Here is a 15,416-nt window from a genome sequence, read left to right as displayed (position 1 = left end):
GCTGTATAAAATATTAAAATTAGATGTATATGATAAATTGTCTAGAACTAAAACATGTAGAAATAAAGGAGTTCCCATTGTTAAAGGTGAAAGTAAAAGTGAATATGTAAGTGCTATTTCTACTATGGTATACCGATACTGGTAAAATTAATAGAATGATATTGAGTTGTGTTATTGTAAAAATATATAGGTCCTGTTAATCCTGATGTGCTAGCATTTCTATACATTGCCATCTCTGCTATAGATTATATTCATTGTTCAGGCCACAAAACTCCTGAATTGGGCCTCCCTGCATGTGCTGACTGAGGAATTCTGGTAAAGCTCTTTCTATCTGTCTGTGGCTCATCCAGCAGGCTATATAAGCTCCAGCTGATACACCAGTCTTCATGTTGCCTCTGGACTCTCAGCTGCTGGATCTCGGAAGGTAAGGTCTATATACTCATTATGACCAGCCATATTCTTCGTCTTAGCTATACCATTTATAAGACTGCGATAGCTCAGCTTCTCTTCTAGGGTTTAATACATATATAATGCAAAATTGATCAACTTCCTATGCAAAGACATTACTTATATTGCAGAACATAGTCAATGAAAAAAAGAAGCATTGGTTTAAGGGAATGGTGGGTAATAATGAACTTAGAAGATAGTAAAACCAACCGAGCAGACTCTGAAAAAGACCATGGAGAACACTCAACTGTGTTCTGTGCCATTCCTGCCAGGTGCCTATAGCTGTATAATCTAATATAAAATATAGATTTGGAACACAATGCTAATGATTGCCAAATATGTCTTGTTTAGACAATGAAAAATAAAAATTATTGTTGCTAGAAATAGTTGAAACAAAAACAGCTGTCTTTTAGATGATCATAAATGTACACTTTGAATTGACTATAAACCCGTAAATATCAATGCCAATAATATTGTTCATATCCGTTTAGAAAAATGGCATACAATAGATAATAGCAGCATCAGGCGGTGCTCGCAGTTGTATCTATTTTAAGTCAGTTCTTCAGGCCAGATGCATTGATATATCAATCACGTTCTCAAGCCAGTCAAATTACAGAGCCCAGACAAACATTTTGACATGAAGAATAGCCAAATTTGCCCGAGTACAGATGACAGAATGTACTTACAGCAATGGATCTGTCAAGTGCTTAAAATATGAGTTCCTCCATGATTTTATAGCTTCAGTCAAGAAGCATGCGGCACTTGTATATCAAAGACTCGCGTAACATTTGAAATAGACGGCTTATCTAAGAATCTAATCCGGAATCGACTCTGATAAATGATCGAGCAATACTTATTAGAATGGGAGAACATTGATCTAATCTACAAGGTCATTGATGGTTTAAATCTGTGTATGATGTTCATGACACCTTAGTTACACTATTATTTACTAGATTTAGTATCCTAGCTGTTTGTTGCCAGTTGTATTTTCCATAGACTATCAGTAAAAAATAGCACCTGCGCTTCCAAAATGTATACTATTGGATTAATATATACATGTTGGGGGAGATATATCATCAAGTTTCCGAGGTAAAACTGTTCTAGTTGAACATGGAAACCAATCACAGCTCAGCTATAATTTTATAAACAGCTGTGGGGAAATTAAATCCAAGCTCTGATTGGTTGCCATGGGCAGCTTGAATAGTTCTGCTCTAAGAGACTTATAATATATCTCCCCAATTGGGGGTAATTTATCGTTCGGAAGGTTCCCTGCGACAGTCTGTCTTTGAAGTTCCGCTGCCGACATATTCAGTAAAGTGGCTTTGACCGTTGATAAATCTGTGGCCAGTGTCTTATGCTATGTGGGTTGTTTACGACAGAAAAAAAACATCAAAAGTTGCGAAAACATAGGCCAGGATGGGAACTGGGTTCAATTTACGCCAAAACTTGTGCCTAAATGGAAAGCTGCTATTCCCGAATTCAGTCCCATAGTGAAGATTTGTATATGTAAATAATGAATTTGGAGCAAGCAGGGTCTATGTCAAAGTGACTTTGCACTGTCCTATGTTCATTTGGTGCAAAAGAAAGTCTCAAAACAGCATTTGCACAACAGCATTTATACATAATAGACAAAAAAACAATGATACATCACCCAGAATATATGTGATCATTTTTGTCCCCTGTAGTCTCTATATAAGCAATTTTCTGACTATTTTTTGCAATAGCTGAAGACATATTAATAAGGTAAAAAGGTCCATAGATGGCTGAAAATGTGTGCAAAGAGTTTAAAGAACCATAAAAGAAATAACATCACACAAATAGCCCGATAGGAAGGCGTAGGGTAAAACAAACATTTTAACGTGCCAGGATCAGAGGCATGTATAAAACTAAAAGGGCCTCAGGCAACATATCTCTGGCACCCAACTTTTCAGTTACATAGCAAGACATTGGGGGTCATTTACTAAGGGCCCGATTCGCGTTTTCCCGACGTGTTACCCGAATATTTCCGATTTGCGCCGCTTGTACATGAATTGCCCCGGGTTTTTGGCGCACGCGATCGGATTGTGGCGCATCGGGGCCGGCATGCGCGCGACAGAAATGGGGGGGGCGTGGCCGAACGAAAACACGACGTATTCGGAAAAACCGCCGCATTTAAAAACCGGAAATGTGTCGCTTGGGGAGCGCTCACCTTCACCTTCTATGGGATGGTGCATTCCGGGGCGTTAAGATTATTTTCGGCGCTGCAGCGCCACCTGGTGGACGGCGGAGGAACTACCATCTTAAATCCCAGCCGGACCCGAATCCTGTGCAGAGAACGCGCCGCTGGATCGCGAATGGGCCGGGTAAGTAAATGTGCCCCATTCTCTCTTCATGAAGAATCTGGTGGTTGTTTGTCGCTGGTGGTAGTTTGTAAGCGTTTCTCCTCTTTTCTTTGAATACAATGCAGTTCCTATAGGGAGGTAGACCTTTCTAAAGTTGTTGACCAAGAATTACTTTTGATTGGCAATAGCGGTTGGCTCCATGTCACTGTAGTGGCTTCTCCTGGCTCTGTACTCTGTTAATGTAGCACTGAATAACCAATTGTTGGGGGTGTTGGCCCCCACCAATCAAATATTAATGGAAAAATTATAGGTCAGCAAAAGTAATTGCTGGCCCACCCTATACAGTTGCTGTCATCTAAAGGGAAATATAAAGTAGATAAATTCAGCAGGGGCCCCCTTGTCATTGTGCCCCAATCCAGATGTATGCTTTAAATATACACCACAGGGCATGATCTGACAGATACACCATAGGGCAATAATTTCCTGAAGGAGTGACACATTCTTAAAACAGAATACAGGCAGTCCGTACAAGATAGGTTTGTTCTTAAGTTGAATTTGTATGTAGTCAAAACTGTATATTTTATAATTGTACCTCCAGACAAAGTTTATTTTTTTGCCCCAGTGACAATTGGAGTTTCAAAATTTTTTTGGAGTAACGAGTAAGGATTATCAATAAAACTGCATTACAGACACCTTGCAGCTGATCATTACAGTCTGGGACTATAGTAAAACATCCAGAGAACTTCACCAGAGGTCACAGTGGGCAGAGGAGTCCGTCTTTAACTAGGGTTCATCTGTAAGTCGGGTGTTCTTAAGTAGGAGACCGTCTATACAACTTTTGTAGTAGAAAGAATAACATAAAAACTATAATATGTAGAATATTGAAAAAATGCATCAAAAGGTAAAACTTTTAGGGTGCTATAACAGGGACAGGATGCAATATATTACAAATACATTTCATAACAAATTTATGGTTTACAAGCAGCTTTATCCATTTAGTTTCCTAATGCAATCAGCTTTTGTGTTTCATGTGAGGAAAATTTACAATTCTCGCCAGCTAATAGATGGAAGCAATCTATCTGGTGATAGAGCTACAGTATTCTTTTTCTTGGAGAATTAATTTGCATACTGTTTGCCCAGAGCAGCATTGCATGGCCTATAAGACTCATTACTCCTTCATAGTGCTTTACAGAGGAAGAGCCACTACTCCCCAGACTCTTTGTATATGTAATCTAATAGGTGGGATAGTATATGATAGGATGGTGAGATCTACTCACCAGCGCTCAGCAATTTCCATCAGCTCCATAAAAATGTATGGAGCAGAACAGTTAGCACGGCCATCTGCTCCATTACTCTCATTGAGCGACGAGGGGTCCGACTGAAGTACGTGGAACCCATCAGGCCCCTCGTTTCCGTGATATGGAGGGGTCCCATCAATGAGACCCCCACCGATCAGCAAGTTAGGCCCTATCCTATGGATAGAGCCTAACTTGAATTTGTTGGAAAACCTTTAACTTAAAGATTTCTTAATTATATTAACACAGATATAAAACTTCCCATTAAGGCCCCTGCACACAGAAATGCAGCAGATTTTCTGCCTAAGTTTATGTGCAAAAATGTGGGTGATACAACAAGGAAACTGTAATGCACAGTGTACATTTTGTAGTCTGCACAATGTTCATTTTCTATTTTGGATCTGTCAAAAAGAAAAGTGAAAACTTGTGTGTAAGCAGAATCTGGAAAAAAATATTTGGTGAATCTACATATATTATAAGAGGGGTGGCATTCACAGAGAAAATCAGTAAGAGATTTTACATACTGTCTATCTACAACTATGTATTTATATCTGCAAAGGTCACTTTCTGTGCAGAAAATATTTACAACCTAAAGATGACATTTATAGTAGCATTACACTACATGTGCAATCATCTTTACACATACATGGCTACATAATTTATAATATGCATACACATAAACACCACTTGTGTCTGGATGTGATTTTTATTTACTTTTATCTAGTTGCGGCAGTTTAGAGGTTAGGAGGCTGTAGAAGAAGGTCATGAGGTTAGAGAAGTTTTACTCAGTGGTCATACCCTTTCTTGAGATGTGACCCCCGGGACAGCGAATTTACATGTCAAATTTACATTTCATCTGCAGTTGCAAACATATGGCATACAAGAAACAGTCTAGCAGGCTCTTGGACTATTTACAGCTCTGACATGGCTGAAACTGACTAATCATACAGGCTAGGGTTAGCACAAACATGGGTTATCAGAGCTGCCCACTTTATGAGTAGCTTACTGGGAACCTGTCCAACTCAGCAGGACAGCAGGAAAGCTGACCTGGTTTTCTCTATTTTCTGTAAAATGTATCTATACATCATTTATTTACTAATATTGTTCAAAACAAATTGGAATATCTGCTTCATGTAATTATGTTGTGTTTAAAATGAAACTCCCCAGTTTTATTTGCCCAGGGACACTAGGAGGTACAGTGATGCCAGATTGATTATTTAATGCAGTGGCTGGCATACCAAGTAAGCACTTAAGTGCAGTCAACCGGTATACCCTCTGAACACTTTCCAAAACAAGCAAGATTAACTGAGTACTCTCAGAAGACACTAGGCAAACAAAAGCCTCTTATTCATTAATGCATTGAATTGATTTAGAACCAAGAGGAAATCATTATTAAAGGGATACAATCAGTGGGCATTATCACATGACAAAGCCATCTGTCATCATACTCGTCTATGGACTATTAATCAGATGACATTGTATTATAAACATCATTAAACTTTCTAAATGTTGTCTATTTATTTCTGCAGGACAGAGCCAATATGACTCAACATTGTACTAAATTTGCTGGACATTGGAAGGTAATGATTTTTTTCTGGATCGCGCATACCCAAAGCCATGCGTTCTATTTCATTTGTATTGGTAAAGGCTGAAATAGAAATAAATTCACTACTGAGCTACTTGTTGCTTCTGTATAACCCAGGTGGGCACTGTATCTGTATTGTCTGTAGCTAATAATACATTCAATACATAAAATACTAGGATATAGTTTGGTGAGCAGCATATGTTGCATTCGGTGGGCAGAACATGTTGGAAATAATTTGCCATGTCTGAGAAGCAATCAGAGGAGCTTCTGACAGAATAACCTCCATCTAAATTTAGGACCTTGAATACCCACAGGTCTAGTGGGTATCAGCACCACGTGTATCACAATGCCGATTTGGCTCAGATCTTGAGCTGAACCGGCATCAGCTCTGCGTCCGATATATCGGCTGCTGAGCGCTAATTCACTGCGCTCAGCATTCGATATATCGGACGCAGAGTGGGAAAGGGTTAAAGGGGTTGTCCACTTTCAGCAAATAATCGATATTGTTTGTGCTATGAAAATTTATACAATTATAACACACAGTTCTGATTACTCTCTGTGATATCAACGAGCATGCTCCTGTGTGACATCACGTGACCTTGCACAGGTGATTATCCACAGGATGTAAACAATGAAGCTTTTTGTTAAATAAAACCTTGAGAAATCGATACACAAAGTATATCAGAAAACTTTTCATTACACAAATAATATCAAATATTTGCTGAGTGGACATCCAGGAGTAATGAAACAGTTTATCACATATTAGGCAACTACACTGCCCAAGAACCTGACATTCAGACCATGTAGCAGGAGTAACCACCAGAAGGGCAGTGTAAGTGTCACTCACTAAACCACCATTCTACCGAAACCTGCTGGTGGATTTTTGTCCCAAATATCAAATTACCAGAAACACCTTCTAAGTCATAGATAGAGATTATATATTACATTGTTTTACTTGTACTTTACTGATCTAAAGTACATATTGTAAAATCGGAAATGCATGTCGATTTCCAGGAGGGAATATGTTACAATTGTATAGATATCAGAATCCTTGTATTACACTCCCGAATTTTCATCAGTGCATGAAATGGTTGACTGCACTTACCTTTGCTGTATCTTGAGTTGAACTTGCGGTACATAGGCTCTTAGCTAAAATGTGGGGAAAACTTACATTATAGGAATCACACTCACTAAATTGCACAATTAATAAATAAATATTAGGTGTTTAGATATTTTATTTCATTGGATATTCTGAAGGTAAGATCCTGTAAATGCTTTTTTGACATTTGACCATGAAATTTCACGAACATTTTAATAGGGGGTGGGAGGGGGGTCAACAAACATTATCCATAATTCATACTCACCAAGTAGCTAGCTGTACATCTGTTCCCAGGGGTTGGCTTCAGATTTATACCTCTAAAAGCTTAATGTTGTGCTCAATATGTGTCCTATGATCCCTATAGGAGAACGGATAGCCCAATTTACCCTCCAGATCTATGAGGACATGAAGCATAATTGGACATGGGTGCAGTAGTGAATTGTGTCATTCACTGGACTGATGTTTTCTCCACTGCCATTTCGAGAATCTATGGGGAAATCTTGTATGCTTTCCCAAAAGTCATTTATCTGACCATAGTAATGTGTGTATCCACGTCCTTGCTATATCAGGTATTTCACTTTGCTTTTTGCTTTACTTTTAGATTATTGTCTGGGATGAAGAATGTTTCCAGGGTCGCAGACATGAGTATACATCTGAGTGTTACAATATCATGGAATATGGATTTGAAACTGTTCGCTCCTTTAAGATAGAAAGTGGGGCGTAAGTATTCACAGCAACATTAAAGTAACTGAAAGGGTAAAAACACATGACCAAGCTGGCACATGTGGCTACAATCCCTACACCCACAGTGACCAATGGCTGCACATGGTTACATATGGCAGACATCTACTTACATAACAGACTTATATGGGCCTCACTGTTTTGTAGATCTCTGCTTACTGATATTCTATGTGAAGATCCAGTAAAAAGTGGTCTATGGTCACATGTCACACAGGTGCACAACTCGTTATAACACACAGATCTGATTACTGTAAGGAGCTGTATAGCTGTGTGACATACAATACAATACAATAAAAGTTTATTGATCCCAGTCGGGATATTTTTTAATACACATTGTTGAGCCAGGGGTTCGGGGAAAACAACGTAAACACATAATACACAATTAAACGATTAAAAGAAAAACAATAAAAGAAAACAAATAACATGGCATGATGTCAATAGGAGCATTAGGAAATGTATATGTGTGACGGATATTGGTGGCGGGGGATGGTGGGTTTGCAGTGGTGGCCTTAATTCTGTGGGTGTCAATAGATTTATTAAATATTTCAATTGCTTTTGGGACCAAGGAATTTTTGAACCTCGTGGTTCAGCAGTTTAATTGGTGGTAACGATCGCTAATTGTACTTAGATGATTTGCTATGATTGGAAACAGCGGTTTGTTGCTTGTTATTGCATCGAACTTGTGGATGCATCTCTTTTTCCAAATGTCTCCAAACAGGCATAGAAGTGTGCCAACTATGTTCTGAGGCTTCATTACGCTTGCAATTGAGGACTCATAGAACATTTTTAGCATCTTGTTGCATACATTATATGATTTTAGTTTCCTAACGAAATACATTCTCAATGCTGCAAGGTTACTGGTTCCTGCCCAGTCCAGTTTGTCGTTGATGATGACACCCAGGAACTTGTAGGTACTGACTTGTTTGGCGGCTTGGCCATTGATGGAGACCGGTTTTGTTGCTGATTTATTCCTTTGTGGGTCTATAATTATTTCCTTTGTTTTTTCAACGTTTAGTATGAGTTTGTTGCATTCACTCCATTCTACAAATTAGTTAATTATATTCATGTAGTGGTCCTTCTCACCATCCTTTATACAGCCGACTATGACAGTATCATCAGAGAATTTCTGAAGGTGACAGCGGTCAGAGTTATGGCGAAAGTCAGATGTATAAAGGTTGAAGAGGAATGGCGAAACAACTGTACCTTGTGGGGAGCCTCGTCTGCTGACCACAATGTTAGACCGCGTGTTACCCATCTGTACAAATTGAGGCCTATTAGCGTGGTAATTGAGTGTACAGTTAACGATAGTAGGCTGTATGTTGAGGTTGGTCATTTTAATTCTCATGAGATCAGTGGTATTGAAGGTGCTTTCGGACTATAAGGCGTACCATCAATAAATGCCTGCTAAAATGTTCATTTATAAGGTTCATATATAAGGTGCACTGGTGTATAAGGCGCACCTGATTATAAGGATGAATGACCAGGAAGTGGCAGACCAGTGCACAGTTCAAGGCAGCTGTTGTCTGTAAGTACAGTTCATATATAAGGCGCACTGGATTTCTGAGAAAATCAAAGGATTTTTTGTGTAACTTATAGTCCAAAAAATAGAGTAAGTTTTTGTTCAAGGTTTTGTGTAGTAGATACAAGATGCATCATTGACCCCCATTTTGGGGGCCATCACGTGGCCATTGACACATTTTATATAAAACATTCATAGAAAGAAACCAAGCAGAAAGTTAGAAAAAAGTGAGAAAGTAAATTGGAATTTTGTAAAACTCTTATAACACTAACATTTATTGTAAGTGCTGGATCCTTTTTCCATTTGAAGTTGCACTAACATTTGTTATGAAACTGAACCACCCCATTCATGTGTTATGTGCTAGCCATGTTACACTCCGATATACATAATATTAGATCTATATCACAATATACCAGGATAATAACAATTTAAAGCAGTTGCACGTAGTGTCGTATTAGTATTGTATCCACACAGATGTTTCTTTTTTCCTCACTTTTTGATATATGGTCCATTGAAAAAAATGGATGTCTAAACGAGCCCATAGAAAATAATGGGTAAATCTGGCATCAGTTTAAAATTCTAGTCTGAAAAAGACCTTATCACAAAGAATTATTCATTATGGGAGCTCCTGCAGCAACTTCAAAAGAAATAGTAATACAAAGCTGTCATTCAGGTGAGCGTTCCTGTAATATACCACAGTGATAGCCACTGCTTTTCTACACTCAGGTTTAAGAGAGCCAGAGAATCACCTTTATGATAGGACATATTGACCATGACTTTCCTCAGTTTTATCTTGTCTAGTTCTCATCTTTGCTTCTTCTTTTGGCCGATGCTATTTAACTACCACATAAACATTACTATAAAAGTTCCAGATAAAACATATTTGCTATTTTATGTTTTTGTTTATTTTATTTCCAGATGATGGGAAAACTATTAGCAGTAATAAACTTGTTTGTCGGCTGGCTTGTCCTTGCTATTGGCATTTAATTTTCCTTAAACTTGCAGTTAAATGAAAGTGTTTGTTATATTCCCACAGCTGGGTTGGATATGAGCACTTAGGATTCCAAGGTCAGCAGTTTGTACTGGAGAGAGGAGAGTATCCCCGCTGGGAGGCCTGGAGTGGCAGCAATGCTTACCATGTTGAGAGAATGACCTCCTTCCGACCAATCGCCTGTGCTGTAAGTATACATTACATAGCGCTCCACGGGGAATGTGTGATAATTGTTTTCACTTACGAGATTGCTGTTTAGGACGCCCAATTATAATGGGCTATGAATAACATTGTGTTTAAAGGACATAGATAAAACTGTTACCGTGAAGAGTCTAGGATTTATGTGCTTTTTGTTACTACTGGTACATTTTATTGCTTTTGGGTCACTATGCTTATCCTGTAAATCTGTAATTTGCATCATTTCACCCAACAGAACATGAGTTCTGCTGTGATACACACTACTACTATAATGCATAACAAAGGAAAAACTAGTAGAATATCTAACTGCATAATTAGATTTACTTAGTTGTAGGGAAATTAGAAATAATAGCTACACACTTTGGGGGTTATTTATCTATTTAATTTTCTAATTTATTTGCACCTTTTTGTGCCTATTCTATCGGTTGTAAAAAAAATTGAGAAGTAGTTGGCTGCCTCAGGTTTGTCATATTTATCTTAGCAAGGCAGATGTGATTGGCATTAGCAAGTTTCTTTCATGGAAGAATGAAAAACCAAAAATGTAAGTAATGGACAGCAAAGCAGTGGGGAGGCAGGTTCTATCAGGGTGTAGATGATGATGGCGGAAGTCAAGGTTTTAGCACATTGTTCGTCTCTAAGGGTCTCTTTGCCCATTGGGCCCCATGATAAATAAATACTTCATGGTACCTTTTTATGCCTATGTTATGGAACATCATACAAGTTTATCATACAGTTCACATATATTTAGAGGGAGACGTGGTCGATTCTAAATTGCATGCGGATATTCACATATTCAGATCATAACTAAGTCATGTCCCAAAATGCGTAAATCATCTGCAATGGCATTGTGATTTGTATATGTTTTTACAAGCTTTGAATTAAAGACTATGTACTGGATGAAATGAGTTTCTCTATGTAAGACACTAAATCTGGTTCACAGAGAAAATGTGAACAAAGCCTTGTGACTCATAACACTACAAGGAAATTAGGACATGAGCTAGCCACAGTTTCTTCAGCTAGCTGTCCTCATTCACTTCTATGTGCTCATGCCCATGGTGTGGATTCCACAGCCCCGTACATGAGATAACTGGCTGCTGTACAAAGTATACAGCAGGTCTTACTCCTACTCGTTTTCGTATCCCAGGTAGTGATGAGTGGACCCAAACCTGGACTGCAGGCAGTTGTTCGGGGTCGGTCGGCTCTGCTGGTAACACCTGGGCCCGATTCTGGTAGCGATCATAGGTGTTAACTCCTGAAATGTTGTTGAACTCGACCCAACCCCAACTTGAACAGGTCGGCTCATTCCCTGGGTAGTCTTTTTCAATTGTCATTGGTAAGAGTGCGGAGCTCATCCGCCAATGACACACAGGATGCAAACAAGGATGCAGAAAGTCTTAAAAGAAATCTAACATAAAAATCAAGCATAATACACCAGGGACACTAACTCGTAGACCCAGACACCATGAATGTGATAGTGTTCTTATAAAATCAACTTTCAAAATTATGCCATTGAGTCTGAGGGGCTACTATAGCCCCTCTGTGATATTGCTTTACAAACTGTTACAATGTCTCACCCTCCATCCTGCTCCCACAGAATTTCCTGCTCCCTGCACAATTGCTGAGGGAGCAGGGAAAAAGACGAGACAGTATAAAAGTCTGTAAAGCCAGATCACAGAGATGCTAGGGTAGGGTGAGCTCATTAGCAGAAGTTTAAAAGTTTATTTTTAGAAGGAAGGAGGCCATAGATAACAAATATAAGATTACCACAGTTGCAGAGCCTGGATGTATGAGTAAGTGTCCCTGGTTTATCATACTGGATTTTTATGGTACATTTCCTTTAACAGTATGTTGTCAAGCAGCTTCTAGCTGATGTTTCTTTCATGGCCTGGTGCATCATCCAGAAAATCAACTTTCAAGTTAGATTTGAATTGGTTTTAAGAAGTCAAAGAGGCGGAGAGTTTAACACTGAAGTCCAGCATTCCCTGCCTCACAAAGCCTCCTTCACTGTAATTGATGGTCCTGTATCCAGGGACATCATTGATCAGGTCTACTGAAGTCTGATGAATGATGTCAACTATATGGTGTTCATAGGTAGGGAGTTCTTGACTTCATTGTTTAACTCTCCGCCTCTGTGACTTTATACATCTAACTTGCATACTCAGTTGATTTTCTAGATGGCACCACACTGGGGCATGAAAGAAACATCATCTAGAAGCTGACAACATATTGGTAGTGGTTTATTAGGCCAATTTCTGAAGACAGGTTAAAATGTTGTTAGTTTTTTTAAATATTGTGGCTATTTTTACAAGGTACTGTTTCCATTTCAGCAATTCTCATAAATAGGTTTAATATGTTAATATTTGTGAGTAATATATGTTAACATTTATACTAAGGGTGTATAGTAAAGAGTACAGAGACATTTATTATAAATTTTCTAATCCGGCAGCTCATTTTGTGTTTCAGGTATGATGGTAGGTAATGAACATGATGATGCATTTCCATTGTTCAAGTGTTTTACTGTCACCACCTTTGCATAAGCAAATATTTCTAGGAACAAAATATTACTATGTATTCCTGGCAGTGTAATAAAAGGTAATCTAACCAATGCTCGGTACATCATAAAAGGTTTTCTGTCCTTGTGGCACAGGAGGGAAGATAATAAACTCATATGAGCTGTCACACTGACTGAAATGAGCAAGAGCCCCCAAAGCTTTCAATAACATTCATGCATATAGAATATTTTCATGCTTATGTATCCAGCGGCAGCTACTATTACACAATCACTCTTTAAGGCATTTTTAAGCATCCTCATATAAACCCCAACATCTTACTGGTCATTATAGGATTACAGAAACATGTCCGTAAAATCTATACACAAAATGGTATTATAAATAAAGGAAATAATTGCTCTGTGAGAGGAATTAATTCCTCTGTACAGTTTGCAAACATTTTTTTAAAGGGGTTGGCCACTCTTTTGAATATTTTCCTTGTGGATAATCCCTGGATGCTCAAGTGATTCAGAAGTCCTTCAACTTACTTTTGTGCTGTGTGTAGACTCTTTGTGATTCTTTGTTTACATGTCTGAACTCTGCTGAATAGTAGGAGCTGTAAGAGTAGAGTTATGATGTCTATATGTTTTTCTGATAGAACCACCGTGACTGTAAGATGACCATCTTTGAGAGAGAAAACTTTCTTGGAAGGAAAGGAGAGCTGAGTGATGATTACCCATCTCTCCAGGCCATGGGCTGGTGTAACAATGAAGTTGGTTCTTTCCGTGTCCAGTCTGGCGCGTAAGTGATCTATCTATATCTAGATAGATATGGCGGCACTGCGTCAATTAATCCAATATAGCTTGATGAAAAGTCCACACAAAGCTCTTAAAGAAAATCTACCACTTGATAGATGTAAAAAAGTGATCTTGACATGCCAGGACCACCTGATACCTCCCTCTCCCATGTTGGAGAGGGATGAGATGTCACAGAGGAGGCGTGAATAATTAGCAGCCCAGAGCGACAGACATTTTGTCTCTGCGCTACAGTCCATTGTTTATAAGGTGATCCCGGCGTATAAAGATTAAAGAGGACAAGCGCTGCGGACAGGTGAGTATCTGAAGTGTCTTTTTACTTTTTATTGAGTGGTAGATTTCCTATAGCTAGACTTAAAGAAGCAGGCAGCACTCCAAATACATTTTCACCTTGGATCACAACTAAATATTTGAAGAGTGGATTTTGCCTTGGGTCATAACTGAACATTTCTGCAGTCTGCTTCTCCATCTATTTATCTATTAACCAAACTACAGCTGCATTTATCTGGATTTAATTTCAAACATGTATTATCTATTTATTAGTATTGTGTTTAAGTTTCACCTTAATATGCAGTCAATAACCTTTATTAAAATAAAATTTGATATGAGTTACAGCTTATAATTGCAGTATGCATTCTGCAGGGAAATAAGAGAGAACGTAGCTTCTCCATGGTTTCCCTTTTAGGGTATAAGTTATATAGAAAACATGAATATTATATTATCCCCTAAAAAAATATCAAAAAAGAGATGACTGCTTTGGAAAAAATCAGATTTTTTTAAAATTAGAAAACCCCCCACCAAAATTTTGCTTATCACAGGGCATTAACATGTTCCCTTTAAACTGAAAAAGAAGTCTTCATAATGTATAGATGTACCTGTTCCATTCATTAGAGTGAGAGACGTCTCTGTTCTAACTAATATATAGGAACTTTAAATGACTTCTATTACTAAAATTCTCCCAATGTTATGAATATCAGATATTTGTTGAAACAGTTTTAGGTATTCCATTTCTACATTACAGCATGGTGCCAACTGTAGAGTGCTGCCCAGTCCAGGCATAACCATGTAACTAAATGTCATTGTTCCAGGCTGAATTTATTTGTTTCTTGCATGTCACCAGATGGGTGTGCTACCAGTATCCCGGTTATCGTGGCTTCCAGTACATCCTGGAATGTGACCGCCATTCAGGAGAGTACAAACACTGGAGAGAGTGGGGATCCCATGCACAGACTTTCCAAATCCAATCCATCCGCAGAATCCAGCAGTAAACACCTTTTATGTGCAACCAAATATTTTATCCTGATACTAATGGAATGAGGTTTAAAGAGAATAAAGATTTTTGTTTATCACTGGACACACTGATGACTTTTCATTGGGGACTTCTTGTATCGTGCAATAATCAAGGAACAATTCTGGGAACATTGAAAGTAAACAGCACATCTGACAGGGGAGGTTTAATGAATGTAAGTGCATTGGAAGGAGCACTTGGCTGATAGGAGCGTGCTAATTAGCAGAGCCACAATAATAAAAATAATTCTAATGCCAGCCGCGTCCTTCTTGTGATGCTCTGAAAATGGAATCTGGCAACAGATGAAAACGGCCAACCTGAGTGGCATCAAGCGACTTGGCACCACAGATGAGAATCTGTATCGTCTCAGTGTCTCCAGGGGCCCCTTCATAAATATGACTATAGCAACTAAAGACACCAACATTTCAGATAATCATCTTCTAAATGTAGACAATATACATAAAATTAGAAATCAGATGGAGTTTTAGCTCATGCCAAATTTTCCTCTGTGGGTAGAAATAGAGGTAATCCCAGTTAGTTTGAGTTCCTGCATTTTTATGTTTGATGGCTTTACAGGGATAATAGAAAATGTTCTATAGTCAACACATGATACTGGAGGTACAATACA

At 38.5% G+C, this 15,416-nt stretch overlaps 1 protein-coding gene across 1 annotated transcript; it reads left to right on the top strand.

Moving 5' to 3' along the window:
* The first annotated feature begins 317 nt into the window (after positions 1-317).
* Positions 318-14,854, top strand: CRYBA4 (crystallin beta A4). Its single transcript, XM_072146722.1, has 6 exons — positions 318-424; positions 5,593-5,643; positions 7,349-7,467; positions 10,044-10,185; positions 13,344-13,486; positions 14,621-14,854. The coding sequence occupies exons 2-6, from the start codon at positions 5,605-5,607 to the stop codon at positions 14,766-14,768; spliced, it is 591 nt and encodes a 196-aa protein (XP_072002823.1). The 5' UTR covers positions 318-424; positions 5,593-5,604; the 3' UTR covers positions 14,769-14,854.
* The last annotated feature ends 562 nt before the right edge of the window (positions 14,855-15,416 follow it).

This window comes from Engystomops pustulosus, chromosome 1 (genome assembly GCF_040894005.1).
Source record: "Engystomops pustulosus chromosome 1, aEngPut4.maternal, whole genome shotgun sequence".
Lineage (NCBI taxonomy): Eukaryota > Metazoa > Chordata > Amphibia > Anura > Leptodactylidae > Engystomops > Engystomops pustulosus.
Note: the sequence above shows the minus strand (reverse complement) of the source record. Positions and strands in the feature narration are given on the sequence as shown.